The sequence below is a fragment of the Pan troglodytes genome, chromosome 18 (assembly GCF_028858775.2).
Source record: "Pan troglodytes isolate AG18354 chromosome 18, NHGRI_mPanTro3-v2.0_pri, whole genome shotgun sequence".
Taxonomy (NCBI): domain Eukaryota; kingdom Metazoa; phylum Chordata; class Mammalia; order Primates; family Hominidae; genus Pan; species Pan troglodytes.
In genome coordinates, this window is record NC_072416.2 from 8,502,556 (window position 1) to 8,518,697 (window position 16,142).

Genomic DNA, 16,142 nt, shown 5'->3' on the forward strand with positions numbered 1-16,142 from the left:
TGCAGAAGATTTTTAGTTTGATGAAAGCCTACTTGTTCATTTTTGCTTTTGTTATCTGTGTTTTTGGTGTTACATTAAAAAATTCACGACGCAGACCAGTGTCAAGAAGGTTTTCCACTTTGTTTTCTTTTGGTAACCATATGGTTCAAGTCTTATGTTTGAGTCTTTAATCCATTTTGAGTAGGTTATTGTATATAGTGTGAGATAAGGATTCAATTATGTTCTTTTGCCTGTGGATATCCAGTTTTCCCCATACCATTTATCGAAGAGACTGTTCTTTCCACATTGTGTGTTCTTGGCATTCTTGCTGAAGATCAGTTGACTATAGATGGCTGAACTTATTTCTAGGCTCTCTATTCTGTTCCATTGGTCTTTATGTCTGTTTTTTGCCACTACTATACTGTTTTGGTTACTGTTCCTTTGTACTGTATTTCGAAATCAGAACATATGTGATGCCTTCAACTTTGTTCTTCTTGCTCAAAATTATTATAGCTATTAGGGGATTTTTGTAGGTCTTTATGAATTTTAGGGTTGTTTTTTCTATTTCTTCAGAATTTCCTTGGAATTTTGATAGGGATCATACTGACTGTAGATCACTTTGGGTTGTATGGACATTTTAACAATATTTATTAATCCTATCCATGAATATCGGATGTCTTTGTATTTATTTGTCTTAAGTTTCCTTCATCAATATTTTATTAATGTTTATTAATGTTTAATGTACACGTCTTTCAACTCTTTGGTTAAGTTTATTCCTATGTATGTTATTCTTTTTTTTTTTTGCTATTGTCAATAAGATTACTTTCCTAATTTTCTTTCCAGTAGTTCATTCTTTGTGTATAGAAATGTAACTGATTTTTGTATGTGGATTTTGTATCCTGCAAATTTACTGAATTTGTTTATTGTTTCTAAATTTTTTTCCAGGAGTCTTTATGGTATTCTCTCTCTCTCTCTCTCTCTCTATATATATATATATACACACACACACACACACACACACACACATATATATATAGGGAAAACCGTTATATTATATATATATAATGTTATGATTTGTGTGTGCTTGGTGAGAACACATAAGATCAACTTCTTCAGAAAGTTCAAGTATATAGCACAGTATTGTTCATTGTCATCACAAGACTATGCATTAATGAGATCCTCAGAGCTTATCCTACGTAACTGAAAGTTTGTGCATTTTGACCAACATCTCTCATTCATATATATGTGTGTGTGTGTGTGTATGTGTATATATATATATAATCTTAGCCAGATCTTCTGGATAACTTGCTGGAGCTTTAGGACTTGCTGCTTCACCTTGCATTTTTATGTTATAGAGATGGTTTCTTTTCTTAAACCTCATGAGCCAGGCTCTGCTACCTTCAAGCTTTTCTTCTGCAGCTTCCTACCATTCTCAGCCTTGATAGAATTGAAGAGAGTTAGGGTCTTGCTCTGGGTTAGGCTTTGGCTTAAGGGAATGTTGTGGCTCATTTGATCTATCCAGACCACTGAAACTTTGTCCATATCAGCAGCAAGGCTGTTTCACTTTCTTATCATTCCTGTGTTCACTGGAGTAGCAATTTTAATTTCCTTTAGTAACTTTTCTTTTGCATCCACAACATGGATAACTGTTTGGGGGAAGAGGCCTAGCTTTTGGCCTGTCTTTGCTTTTGACATACTTTTCTCACAAAGTTTAATCATTAGCTTTTGATTCAAGGTGAGAAACATGTGACTCTTTCTTTCACTTGAACACTTAAAGGTCATGGTAGGATTATTCACTGACCTGATTTCAGTATTATTGTGTCTCAGAGAATAGGGAGACCTGAGGAGAGAGGGAAAGATGGGGAACAGCTGGTTGGCGAAATAGTCAGAACGCACACTACATTTATCAGTTAAACCTCCCATCCTATGGGAGAAGTTCACAGCACTCCAAAACAATTACAATAGCAATATCAAAGATCACTGATCACAGATAACTGTAACAGATGTAATAATCATGAAAAATTTTTAAATATTGCAGGTATTACCAAAATGTGACACAGAGACCTGAGGTATACACACACTGTTCGGAAAATGGCACTGATAGACTTGTTTGACACGGGGTTGCCATAAAGCTTTAATTGATTAAAAAGCAAGCAGTGTCTGTGAAGTATAATAAAATGAAGTGCAATAAAATGACCTGGGCCTGTAATAACCTCCCACCTCTGGCTGTGACAGCCAAATATGCCTCCAGACATTGCCAAATCTCCCCAGTACACTGAGTGAATCCCCTGTTGTTGGACAGCTAGGTTGTTACCTATTTTTCCCATTATAGAAAATGTTCCCAGCATTTTGGGAGGCCAAGACAGGCAGAACACTTGAGCCCAGGGGTTCAAGACCAGCCTGGGCAATATAGAGAAACCCTGTCTCTACCAAGGAAAAAAAAAACAAAAAAAAGAACCGCACAAAACTTAGCCAGGCATGGTGGTGAGTGCCTGTAGTCCCAGTTAACTGGGGAGGCTGAGGTGGGAGGATCCCTTGAGCCTGGGAAGCAGCGGTTGCAGTCAGCTGGATTTGCGCTACCGTACTCCAGCCTGGGTGACAAAGTGAGACCCTGTCTCAAAAAATAAAAAAAGAAATGTTACAAAATATCATTTTGTGCTATAAGCTTTTTGTGGTATTTCCAATATGTAGAAGAGACTTCCACAAGCAGAGGTATGAGGTCAGTGGAAAGGAGGGTTTTTAAGGATCTTTGTCTGTATTTCCACATTGCCAAGCTAAATTTGGCAAGCTAAAGGCTCCCTCTTAGGAGCTTTTTCTAACCTTGCACCTAGCCGCAGAAAGTAACCAGGGGCTCTTTAGAAGGATGGTGACACCTTACCCCAAAGATTGCAGGTTACAATGGGAAGGGCCCAGAGAGCCTCGGCACCCACTTCTCACACCAACCCAGCCTCCTCCCTTAATCATAATTAAGCTTCAGATAATGTTTGCAATCTCCCCGTGTTTTCTACCATGTGTCAGGGTGACTGATGGGCTTGTCACAGCTCAGACTCCCTGTAAACCGGCACTGTGACTGCTTTGACCTTCCTTAATAGACCAACTTCAAGGGCAAACCAAGGACAGGGATTTGCCAGGCCCTCGCTGATGAGTCCCTCCCTCCCCTGTGACTTTTCCTTTCCTCTCTTCTGCCTCTTGCTCCTCTCAAAATCGTCTGCAAGATAGACCTAAGGCAGTTGCCGAGCACCATAAGTAAAACTATTCTTAGGTTACAAGCTGCCAGAATTTTGAAGCAAGTGCATGTAAATATTTCATTCCTGACAGTGAGAGTTATTAAGAGAAACCTTGTGCGTTTTCTAGAAGAATTTTAAGAGACATTTATTCATTGGACATGTCTGGAGCCTGCAGAATTTGGTAGGAGATGGGGAGGGAGGTAGAGAGATGAATATCATCCATGAATGGGCTCTTTCCTTTTTTACACTTATGGTTAAAATTTAAGATGAGTTCTGGCGGCTCAGTGGCTGGAACCAAGTCCCAGGCCAGAATAGAAGAGAAAGAGATAGGGAGAGGGGAAGCTGCCTACTTCAGAAATACCCCTTTGGGGCCGGGTCTGGTGGCTCACGCCTGTAATCCCAGCACTTTGGGAAGTTGAGGTGGGCAGATCACATGAGGTCAGGAGTTCAAGCCTGCATGGTGAAACCCCATCTCTACTAAAAATACAGAAATTAGCCAGGCATGATTATGGGTGTCTGTGGTCCCAGCTACTTGGGAGACTGAGGCATAAGAATGGCTTGAACCTGGGAGGTGGAGGTTACAGTGAGCCGAGATCACGCCACGGCACTCCAGCCTGGGCGACACAGCGAGACTCTGTCTCACAAACAAAAACAAAAACAAAAACAACCCTGTAGGTGGGCTGTTTGCAAGTGGCTCTGTTGAATGTGGTAGGGCTCATAATATCGGATGTTAGGACTTCTGCTACTGTTACAGTGATTACCCTGAACTCACAAAACCACAGCCATCCATTCTCAATCTCCAACTCTAAGCCAGATGTTCCCATTGAATATACATAAAACAGCAAGAAAGATTTTTGTGTCCCTTTTTAAATAAGGAAACTGAGCCTCAGACAGGTAAGGTAACTTTCCCATGGTAGAGTAAGGACATATAAAGATCAGGCATTTTTGACTCCGGAGCAATCCTTACACATTCTACCAGCTGGAGATCAAGTTGAAGTTTCTGAAAATCACTTGCCAGCAAAGGAAGAAAGTTTACAGTGGAAAATCACAAAGAACAGCATAGGTGCCCAGGGTTTTGTGACAGGGAGGATAAAACTCTGCCTACCATTGGCCAGCAACCATGCCAGGCACCTTGAACATACTGTTTTGCTTCTTACAGCAGTCTTATAAAATGTTATTTCCATTTTACAGGTATAAAATTATGGAATCAGAGAGGCTAAGTCACTTGTCATCATCTATGGTCATGTAACAGAATATCCCTAAAACTTAGTAACCGTTTATTATACCTCAAGATACTGTGGGTCAGGAATCTAGGCAGCGCCTGCTGGGCATGAGTTGACTCAGGTTTCTTGGTGAAATTCAGTTGACTGGCACATTGGTCAGGAAGACTGGAAGCCTGGGCTCCCCTGGGACTGATCCCAAAGCACCTAGATGTAGCCTCTGCAACAAGGCTATCTTAGGATAGTCAGAATTCTGACATTTCAGCTGTGGGTGCCCAGAGAGCAGCCCAGTAGACAGTAGTGGACACTGTCAGCATTTCTTTTTTTTTTTGATGGAGTCTCACTCTGTCGCCCAGGCTGGAGTGCAGTGGCATGATCTCAACTCACTGCAACCTCCGCCTCCTGGATTCAAGTGACTCTCCTGCCTCAGCCTCCTGAGTAGCTGGAATTACAGACGCATGCCACCATGCCAAGCTAATTTTTGTATTTTTAGCAGAGAAGGGGTCTCACCATGTTGGTCAGGCTGGTCAGGAGACCTCGTGATCCACCCGCCTCCACCTCCCAAAGTGCTGGGATTACAGACGTGAGCCACCGCGCCTGGCCTACTTCACCACTTTTTGACAATAGGACTATAAGGTTTTCTGTTTGTGCCTCTGAAAACAGTCTAGAGATTCAAATTGGTTCAAGAAAAGAGTTGACTCAGTTTGTTTAAGAAACTCACAACCTGTTGCTTGCTCCCATTTGTCAAGGTGGCTGTGTAGAGGAGAAGGGGAATGCAGTGTTTCCTGTTATCCCCAAATGGATCATTAGGACGCAAAGTTGCCTGCAGAGATAAGCTATGCATGATAAGCTCCAAAATAGTGAGGTTCAGATACCTCCCCAGGGCTAAAAGAGGACAAGGCAATTGTGCTATTTCTAGTGTCCACTAGTCTATATAAGCAGAAGATCAGAGAGGATTCAAGAAGAGAGAGAAGAATGAGTCATGGGTCAACGTCCTTCTCCACAACATCATGAAAAAAGCCAAGCTCCAGGGCTCCTCTTGTAGATAATGGGAGGCCAGCAAAAAGAGGCCCTGATCTACTCACGCAGCATCTTTGATGGTCGTTCTTCTGGGCTTATTTGTGCAGGTGGAGATAAAAAGAATGGAGGAGAGAGAAAGCTTCATTCTCTGCTTTGCTCTCACTTTTTGTGGCTAGGTGAGGACCTGAGTTTCCTGAAGGCTAAAGGGATACCAAACAGAAACTGGGTTTGAGCTTTGTGGCTGGTGTACCAGAGAGAACCAGCTGCAAGGTGAACAATCTCAGTGTCAAGAGATGGAGTCACACTGCCAGCATTCTATCACCAGGAGAGTTTGGGAGAGGTTGAGCAGAAGTGGATTTCCTATCATGGAACCATGTAGGAGGATCTTGTACAAAGTAGTGCTTCACTGGGGATGTGTGGGCAGCCAGCTGGGTCTGTTCACCAAAACCATCTTCTCCCCTTTGATACACGGTTGACTACATGCTTACACCCCCCTGCCACACAGGTGACTATGTGACTGAGCTCTAGACAATTGAATGTGAGCTGGAATGATGCATGCTGCTTCTGGGTGTGGTCTCTAAAAACCACTACTCATTCTCCTCCTGTCGGATTGGGACAAAGATGATGATGGTGGCTTTGGAAGCCACACCTTAAGCATAGCAGAGCCTCTTTCACTCTGATTTTCTGAATATTCCTGTGGAAGAGATCTGTTATTCAATTTGCTCTCCCACCTGGGACTCCTACATGAGAAAGGAATGAATGTCCATTGTGTTGAGCTGTTATGCATTTGGTTCTATTTGCAACTGTAGCTTAGATATCCTTGACGAACATAAGCAGCCTTCACCCATAGGACTCCCCCAAATCCACCCATGCCCCATGACGGTGCCAGCATTTGGACATCTTTCATACACAGGGCATTTGTTGCTGTTGGAATTCACTTGATCACCAGAGGCATTAGCGGATGATTTCATTTGTTGCAAAGTGCGAAGGATGTTGTTGCCCTTTCTCTTGAACCCATCTTCTTAGACGCAATGGCAGAACAGATGAAACCAGAAAACCAAAGGGGAAAGAGGTCAGGAAAGAAAAGACCATGCATTCTCCCCAGTTAGTCCTTCTGGTTGCTGCCTGGTGGGGGAATGGAGGAGCTGCATCTTATACTGTATGTGAGATTAAAGTTTTACACTGAGTTGGACTTGAGAGGACAGGAATTCTCAGGCCTGAGAGTGACGGCCATTCTCTGTGTCTGGCCGAGGTGTCCTTACAGCTCAAAAACCTCCACATGTGTGTCATTCATTTCATACGCTGGTGTCAGACCATTCCATAAGTCAGTTCCATCTAAGCCATAGACAGTCTGGCAAAGACGACCTGCTAGACTCCTTCAGGGTTTGGGGATCTAAGATTTTCATGTGAATGACTAGCAACAGAAGTAATCACCCAAATGCTGCCACGGATCCTCGTGTTTACCTGGAATGCCAGTTTAAGTTAAGATGCACTGACGTCACAGTTAAAGGCTTCCCGGTCCGGCACCGTGGTGTGTCATTTGCTGGTGGGGAGGGAAATCTGGAGGCCTACCAGGATGGCACTTGAGGGAGGTGTGTGATTATTCAGTCTTGCTGCCTGGCGGGCCACTTGTAGCACCATTGGCACAGCCATCCCTACTGTAAATACTGGAGGCAGGGATGGGGTGACCTGCATCAATCAGTGAGAGGGGAAGGGATAATGTCCAGCCAGGGAATAGAAGATAGTCACCCACTGCGTGTCAGGGTTTTTGGATGGGAGCATTGCAGAGCTGTGCAGGGAGCGCTGTCTAGGATGATAGAGACCGGGTTCAGTTTACAGCTCTACTGCTTGCCAGGGAAGTAATTAAATCTCTTTGATCCTTATCTGGATCCATTTAAAGTGAGCTCTATCCCTTGAATGAGCTGATAAATTCCTTCCTGTGCTTGAGCCATTTTGAGTTGTTTTTGTGTCATGTTTCCGAAAGAGACCTAACATGACCCTGCAAAAGTTATACAGGGTAGCCCCACGCTGTTCAGCATGGAAGGCACCCACCACAGACTGGTTTGCAGCATCAGAGCCCCAGACAGTGTTTGGGCATCTCAGAAGGGGTTCAAGGAGAACAGGTGGCTGTGACTGGACAGTGATCTTCCCCTCTGTCCGTTAACTCAGTCCGGACATCTCCTGACGTGTGGGAGTCCCAGGAGGGAATCCAGGTCTCCATCATGTGGCAGAATCCCTGCCTGGGTCTCAAAGGCAGCTTTGGAGTTTGACCTGAGTTCAGACCCGGCCCCTGAAAGTCCGTGGTGTGGCCTTGGGAAAGGCTCTTTATGTCTCCAATCTCAGTTGAAAAGGAATCACGTCCACTGAGTTCCTAGCACAAGTGAGAAGGAAACCCTTAATGTCGGCCTTTGCGATTTCAAACACATGCAGAGAAACCGAAGGAGAGGAAGGGAAATGATTAAAGGGATGGGAAATAGCTGGAACAAAGCTTTCAAGAGAGTCCTGCTGGAAGTTTCCCACATCCCTTTTGCACCCTGCGCTGGTCCACAGAATGGCCCGCCTCAAACACGGCTCTAATCATATCAGCCCCCCACTGCAGACACTCTGATGACTGCTGATGGCTTGATAAAAGCCCATGGCTGAAGCTGGCATCAGCAACCCTTAAAGAGCCCTCCATCCTCCAGCAGGCCTCTGCGGTATGGTCTGGCTTGCCCAGCGTGCAGTCCAGCCACAGTGGGTCGTGACAAACCCTGAGGTCTGTGGGTGCACATTCATGAATACTACCTGCCTTAAAAGGGAGTCTCTGAATCTAATATAATTTTGACTATGAAATCCACTCTGAATGCAGCGTAGAGAGGGTTCTAGATACCTAGAGGGGCCTCAGTAAAGTTTACCCCTTGTTTCATATATTTAGCTGATTGGTAAAATGATTAATGCGATATAGTTTACCTCTAGTTGGCCACAAGTCGTACCACTCCCTATTGCATCACTATATGCCTTACCTTCTACTGTGCCCTCATATGTGAATGTTTGAGAGAGTTCTTTTTAGTCTCCTCTTTAATAAGAAAAAAATAGCCAAGATTTCCACAAGGTCTCTTTCTTTCCAATTTTTTTGTGAATTTCTTTTAACTTTTAAGTTCAGAGGTACATATTGCAGGTTACAAAGGTAAACTTGTGTCATGGGGGTTTGTTGTACAGATGATTTCATCCCGCAGGTATTAAGCCTAGTGCCCATTATTTTTCGTGATCCTCCCCCTCCTTTCACCTTCCACCCTCCAGAAGGCCCCAGTGTGTATTGTTCCTTTCTATGTGTCCATGTGCTCTCATCATTTAGCTCCCACTTCTAGGTGCGGATATGCAGTATTTGGTTTTCTGTTGCTGTGTTAGTTTGCTAAGGATAATGGCCTCCAGCTCCATCGATATCCCTGCGAAGTACATGACAACAACACTATTCACAGCAGCAAAGACAAGGTCTCTTGTTAACGCTAAAGTGGTACGAAGCTTTATTTTTTATCCTGGTTTAAACATATATTTAATTTTACAAGTGGATACATTATCAATGTAAACATCTTAAACAATTCAGGAAAAGAGAAAGTTGCCATTGACTTTTCTTCACCCTTTGGATCCCAGTCAAGTTCCAGTTTGCTCAGGAGTAAACCTTTTGTCAGTTTGATGTATCTCCTTTGATACATTTTTCACATATGCATCTATTGTGTGTGTGGTGAGGGAGAGATGGATGATGTATACATACTTGAATTTTTTTTTTCTTTTTTTAGAAAATGGTAGCTTATGTACACTTATCTGAATGTTTCGTTTTTCATTAACAATATATGCTGTAGAGTTTTTAATGTCAGCATATAAGAATCTTCCCCAAGCTGTATGATAGTTTATAATATGGATGGATCATAATTGACTTGGCTTAAAAGATCAGAAACTGGAAGTCCAACAGCCACATTCAGATCATGTATGTGTTTTTTGTTTGGCTAGAACCGTGTTTTGCCTGGGAAAAACTGAAACGCAAATGGCTTTAGCTAGTGGGCAATCATTAGTTACCCCACAGGCCCTGCCACTCCCTACTGTCTCTCCCGCTATAGGTGGTTGAATATTCAAACCCTGTACTTTAGTCATTATACTTTTTAAAAAATGTATTTCTGTCAGATCAATGCCACAATGAACAGCTATGTGTATGCCTTTTTATGTTTGTATTTCCCTAAGGTAGATGCAAGAAGTGGCTTCCCCCTAATAGAGGGGAATAAAAGGGGCTTGATGATGTAAATGACACAAGGTTAGGAAACACCAAAAGTATGACTTGGGGGACATCAGAGTAGTCAGCTGAAAACTCTTTTGCCCATGGAGCTTAGTGAAGCAGAGAGGGTAGTTCTGCCCAAGGCTCATAGCTGTTGAATATCATATTTCCCTGACATATTCCTGTTGGTTTTCAGCAGAGAAATATACACATTCACGTGAGATAATGTAGCCCAGGGATCTTGTGTGCTTGTGCTTTACGGATGTGGCTGATCACCGTGGAGTCAGCTACTTTCCCAGTCCTGAACGGGCTCCAGGAATGAGGGAGGGGAGGGAAGGTTCCAAACTCTGACATCCATCACACCATGAGTTTCCCCATGGCTGGGCCCTGGATTCATGGCTTGGCAAGCCTTCAGCCACAGCTCATGGACTTTCTTGGCTGAGGTCAGTCTGAAGTCTGGTCTCCTGTTTAGAGGGCTAATGGTGCATGAAAGCTGCTCCATGGACAGTGAGCTCTGCCTGAGCTCCTCATCTGATGCCTTGGGAGTGAGTGTGGGAGAGGTGGTGCCAAAGCCAGGTCAGTGGGAGCTGCAGGGGCTGGTCAGCTAACTCAGGAAGTCATTCGTTCTTAAGTCTTTTGTTGGATTCACATTTGTGAGCTGGTATTGGTCTGTTGTCTTAGCCTGGGCTGCCATAATAAAACACCATGGACTGCAGCTTAACCAACAGGAATATATTTCTCATACTCTGGAGTCTGAGAGTTCAAGATGAAGGTACCAGCAGACTCTGTATGAGAAAAGGGTCTGCTCATTGGGTTGTAGGTGGCTGCCTTCTTGCTGTGTCTTCATGTGGCCTTTCCTGTGTGCAGGAGGAGAGAGAGAGAGAGGGAGAGAGGGAGAGAGAGAAAGAAAGTAAGTTCTCTACTCTCTCTCCTTTTTTATGTTTCATTTTTTTAAGACGGAGTTTCATTCTTGTTGCCCAGGCTGGAGTGCAGTGGCGCAATCTCCGTTCAATGCAACCTCTGCCTCCCCGGTTCAAGGGATTCTCCTGCCTCAGCCTTCCGAGTAGCTGCGATTACAGGTGCACACCACCATGCCCAGCTAATTTTTTTGTGTTTTTAGTAGGGATGGGGTTTCACCATGTTGGCCAAGCTGGTCTCGAACTCCTGACCTCACATGATCCACCTACCTCTGCCTCCCAAAGTTCTGGGATTATAGGCATGAGGCATTGTGCCCAGGCAGCTGTCTCTTCTTTGATGGGCACTAATCCCATCATGAGGGCCTACCTTCATGACATCATCTAAACTTAATTATTTTCCAAAGGTCCAGTCTCCAAATACAATCACATTGGGGGTTAGGGCTTCATTATATGAATTTTGGGGACATAGCTCAGTCCAAGTAGTCAGATGTGACAATATGGCTGAGGTTGGCCAAGTCATCCAGGTATAAGAGAAGTTGTAAGATAGAAAGCTTCTTAAGAGTTATCACACAGAGAAGAAGATCTGATCTGTAGATAGGAGACCCTTTCTAGGCATAGATGAACGATGTTGGGAGGTGTCTACACCAAATCCTTTGATATACAGTAGGCTTGTAGATAGGAGGCTGAACATCTACCTGACTTTATGTTGGGTTTAAATCTAATTTCTTATGCTTAATAACATCCCGACTTTGGAAAAGTTACCTAACTTGTACAAACCCCAATATTTTCATTTACGAAATGGGGTCATAAAAGTTATTCAAGGGTTTAAATGAGATAAAATATATAAACAACTTGGGACCATTCCTGGCACAACTCTATTTCACAATATTTTGAGGAATTTTGCAAACATGAAGCTGCTGCTGTTGCTGTCATTGTAGCTTTTACCTGGTGTTTCTCATAACACTGACTTGAAACTTTAAGGGAAGGAAAAAAACACATTAAAAATGTCTTCAGTGCCTTTGTTTTCTTTTTCAGTGTTTATTTAATCATTATCAGTACACGGACATTGCTCACAGCCCTCCCCACTTATTTTTTTCTTGACAAGATTGTTATAATATGTTGAAAATACTAATTATCCTATTCACCTTATTAACAGGGCTGGATAAACAAATCATGTTGCTGTGCTTGGTGGAAGAAAATGCATGTGTGTGTGTGTGGTGTGTGTTGCAACCTTGTCCCCTCGGGTCATAACAAATTATTGATGCCAGTTCCTTTAAAAAGACAATTAATCCAATTACCTTCTTGTTGAATCAATACTAATGTCTTTTTTTGTTTAACTTGCAGGTTTCGGCAAGTCAGGCTACAGGCAAAGCTGAGGTAGGAAACGTGGTTTTTCTGTCCCTTTAGAAGATAGTTTGAAGTGGGTTTCTTTTGTGATGGAGTGTAATGAGCATTCTAGCAATGATTCTTCCGTGTTTCATTTCCTGGTGGCTTGGATGGTGTGTTTTCAGTTGAGTGGTTTCTGTGCTGCTGGGTTTTGGGGTGCCCAGGTCACCGCACTGCTCTTCATGGAGTGTGCATGGTAAAGATGGTGCAGGGTGACTTCAGCGTCTGTTTCTCGACAGATACATCATGATTCTAGCCCAGCTCAGACAAAGCCCTGGCTCTGCCAATGAGACCTCCACTGTCTCTATTATATAGTTTCCCCATTCCTTCTCTTTTGGCTTTTCTTTGTATATTTTTTTCCTTTATTTTATTTTATTTTTGGGACAGAGTCTCACTCTGTTGCCCAGGCTGGAGTGCAGTGGCATGATGTCAGCTCACTGCAACCTCCGCCTCCTGGGTTCAAGTGATTCTCCTGCCTCGGCCTCCTGAGTGGCTGGGATTACAGGTGTGCACCACCACGCCTGGCTAATTTTTGTATTTTTAGTAGAGACAGGGTTTCACCATGTTGACCAAGCTGGTCTCAAACTCCTGGCCTCAAGTGATCTGCCCACCTCAGCCTCCTAAATTGCGGGGATTATAGGTGTGAGCCACCATGCCCAACCTGTTTTTCTTTTTCTACTCAGTCTCCAAGGCATGAAAGGAATTGTGGTGGATGCTGACAACATAGGTAAAGAATAAAAAACGAAGCTGGTCAGAAGTCAGCAGCAAGGTGACCACCCATTGGAAATTGTCCATGTTGTAATATAATGGGCTCCTGCAAAATATGCCCAGCACGATAGAGCCGGTCACTCTCACTCCTGAGCCACTGTGTGGTTAAAGCAAAGAACACTGACCCAGGTCCCGGGAGCCCAGGGCTCTGTGTGACGCCCAGTGTTGCATTATTGGAACCCTAAGCATGTGGAGTTATTTATATCCTACTGCTCAATGAGGTCATCACCAAAGTCTGATTTTTCAAATTCAAGAAATTGCAACCTCAGGCATAAATGGGTTAACTGTGCCTATTCACTTTCCTCAGGTACACCATGGGGATAGTTATATCTCCCTTTGATCCGTCACACAGTCGTTAGTAGGGTAAAATAGAATAAAGCTTGTGGAGGCAGATTCTCGCAGGATTCTGGAAACACCTAAGAGGAGATCATTATCCACAAGTATCCATTCCCGTTCAAATGTCTGCATCCTCGGATACACTAACTTGGTGTGCAAAGGTTTTCCCGGAGCTGTGATGCATTCATAGTGTGAGTGATTTCAGATGCCTAGTGAGGCAGGGATTTGGGAAGCACAAGGATAGGGCAGAGATGAGCAGCCCCCACTGTCACCTATGTCCCCATGATCTTGTGACCAGTCACTCGAGTGAGTTATTAAACAACACAAATTTTGTTTCCTCATTTTTGGAATAGGAATAGCAATATGCATCCTATGAGGCTGTCGAGAGCATTAAAATGGCAATGGCAGTGTTTCCTCTGGTGGTTTGCTGTCATGGGAATACCAGTTTCTGTGTATTTAGCATCTCTGATGCACCATTTATTTATAATTGCACTGCACGCATCGTTATATAAAATCCTTAAAAAAATTTTGTGATGTATAGGCTATGATGATCCCTATTTTACAGAAGAGTAAACTGGGACTTAGAAAGGCTGAGTAACTTTCCTAGTGCTGTTCAACTAATGAGGTATAGAGTTGGAATTCATAACCATGTCTGGCAGGGTACAAAATGCCATGCCATGTAACCCACCCAGATTATGGCCTGGTAAACAGTGCGTGTTCAGTAAATATTAGTTCTGCCAGTCATGAAGGACTGATTGCGCTTTCTGGAGCATACCTGAATATGTCCTGTTTCTCTGTGGTCATCACCCGAGACAGCCGTATGTTTCCTATGATCTTCCATCTTTCTTCGTTTCCCCAGACACATTCTTATATCTGCATCTTATTTGGCAGTTTAAAACAATCATCCAACAAGAAAACGATCATGTTGCCCCTTTTAAACTTCACAAGATTTATATGTATATATTTTTAGATGGGGACTCTCCCTGTCACCAGGCTGGAGTACAGTGGCACAATCTCGGCTCACTGCAACCTCCGCCTCCCAGGTTCAAGCGATTCTCCTGCCTCAGCCTCCCAAGTAGCTGGGAGTACAGGTGCGTGCCACCATGCCCAGCTAATTTTTGTGTTTTTAGTAGAGATGGGGTTTCACCATGTTGGCCAGGATGGTCTCTATCTCTTGACCACCTCGTGATCTGCCCGCCTCGGCCTCCCAAAGTGATGGGATTACAGGCATGAGCCACCGCGCCCGGCTGTTCACAAGATATTTCTTATCCTCGTTTTACCAATTGAAAAAAGGAGGTCTGAGGAGTTGAAGTAGTTCCTACATAGGTGAAATAATGTTTAAAAATCCAACAATTCCACTTCTACTTGTATGCCCAAGAGAAACGGTGCTTATGTCCACCAAAACAACACATGCAAGAATTCCCATAAAGGATTTATTTACCATACCCAAACACTGGAAACAAACCAAATGTCTATTAACAGAGTAACAGATCAATCAATAGTGGTGTATTCATGCAATGAAATACAATACAGCAATCAAAAAGTATTATCTATAGGTGTATGACACAACCTGTATGACTCTTAGTAATATAATATTATAAGAAAAATATCAGAACAAAAGAATGTACCCTCCATGATTTCATTTACATATGTACATATACACACCTGCATATATATTATTTATATATTCTATATATTATTTATATATAAAAAATAAACAGACAACATTCATCTCTGATGATAAAAGTAGCAATAGTGGTTACCTCTGGGAGGCGTTGGCTGGGTAGGGGCAGAAAGGGACCTAATGGGAATGTCCAACACTCTCATCTGGATGTATTTACGGAGGTAACCATCATATATAAAACTGATAGAGCTCTACAATGAAGATGGGTGCGTCTTACAGGTTGTAATTTGTATGGCAAAAAAAAAAAAAAATGAAGGCACTTGGCAAGAAAAAAGAGAGAAAACACAAAATGTATCAACCAGGATGATGGGGTGGGGGGAATGGTCAGATGGTCATGGTGGGGGTAAGTGAGATGAAGGGAATTAGGAAGTGTAGGAATGCTTAATGTACAGAAACACTTTTGATCAAAAATAGTCTTCCTTCCTTCATTCTTTTTTTATTCCAGTCTCCCATTTCCCAGATGGAACAGTTTTTTTTAGTCTTTTTTTTCCCTTACCATTTTTCCTAAGGCTGAATTATCATTGCTGCAGCCACATCATATTTTTTTTCATGACAGCAGGGAGGTAACCTTTTATTAATTGAATTTCTAATGGCAATTCATCAAAACAAGCGATCACCGTTATTTAATGCGTGATCCATATTCATGGCATGTTCTGTTAGGTAAATAATAGTGGCTCTGGGAAAATGCTTCTCTAAGGTCCTTTTCCTTCTCAAATGACTTTCTTTCCCCCCCACCCCCAAGTAGAGACAAACAGTTGTAATTTAAGCAGAACAAACCCCACCTGTGGAGGAGATATTGGTTAAAAGGAGACAAAAAGAATGACAAACCCACAGAATCAGTGAGAATGAGTGGCTTTGCCAGTTCCCTTTCTCTCTGCAGATTGACAGTGAATATGTGAATAACGTTTGCTAAATCTGGACTTTGAAAACATGACAGCAAGCTGTTTGTGCCAATAAATTTTCATGGCATATGCCACCCCTCCCTGCACCACACACAGTTTTAATAAGATGGCACATGAGCTATTGAGAAATGTTAAAAACCCTGTAGAGGAAAGAGCTTTATCTTCTGACCAAATTCTGCCCAGCAATGTTTATGACAGCTGAAGAATTTATCTGAAATTCCCTCTGCTAGCCGCAAAGCACCTGGCCCTTTGTCCCCAAGCAGCCTTTAAGAACCAAACTAAGATGTCACATACATAATATAACAGATAAATGGCCCAATTTCCATGTCCACATGATGAATGGAATGCAAGTTCAGCACACACATATTTGCACATTAATTGGCCCTGCATGGTTCCATTTTGTTCCTAAGTTGCTACTGTATGTCTCCTAGACTCCTTCCCCTTCAAAATCATTAAG

At 43.0% G+C, this 16,142-nt stretch overlaps 1 protein-coding gene across 3 annotated transcripts in view; it reads left to right on the top strand.

Moving 5' to 3' along the window:
• Positions 1-16,142, top strand: part of RBFOX1 (RNA binding fox-1 homolog 1) — a 2,477,231-nt gene that overhangs the window by 617,003 nt on the left and 1,844,086 nt on the right. For all 3 annotated transcript variants that reach the window (XM_054668820.1, XM_054668821.1, XM_054668819.2), the window contains exon 4: positions 11,954-11,986. In XM_054668820.1, the coding sequence (XP_054524795.1) occupies positions 11,954-11,986 (33 nt within the window). The remainder of the gene's footprint in view (positions 1-11,953; positions 11,987-16,142) is intronic.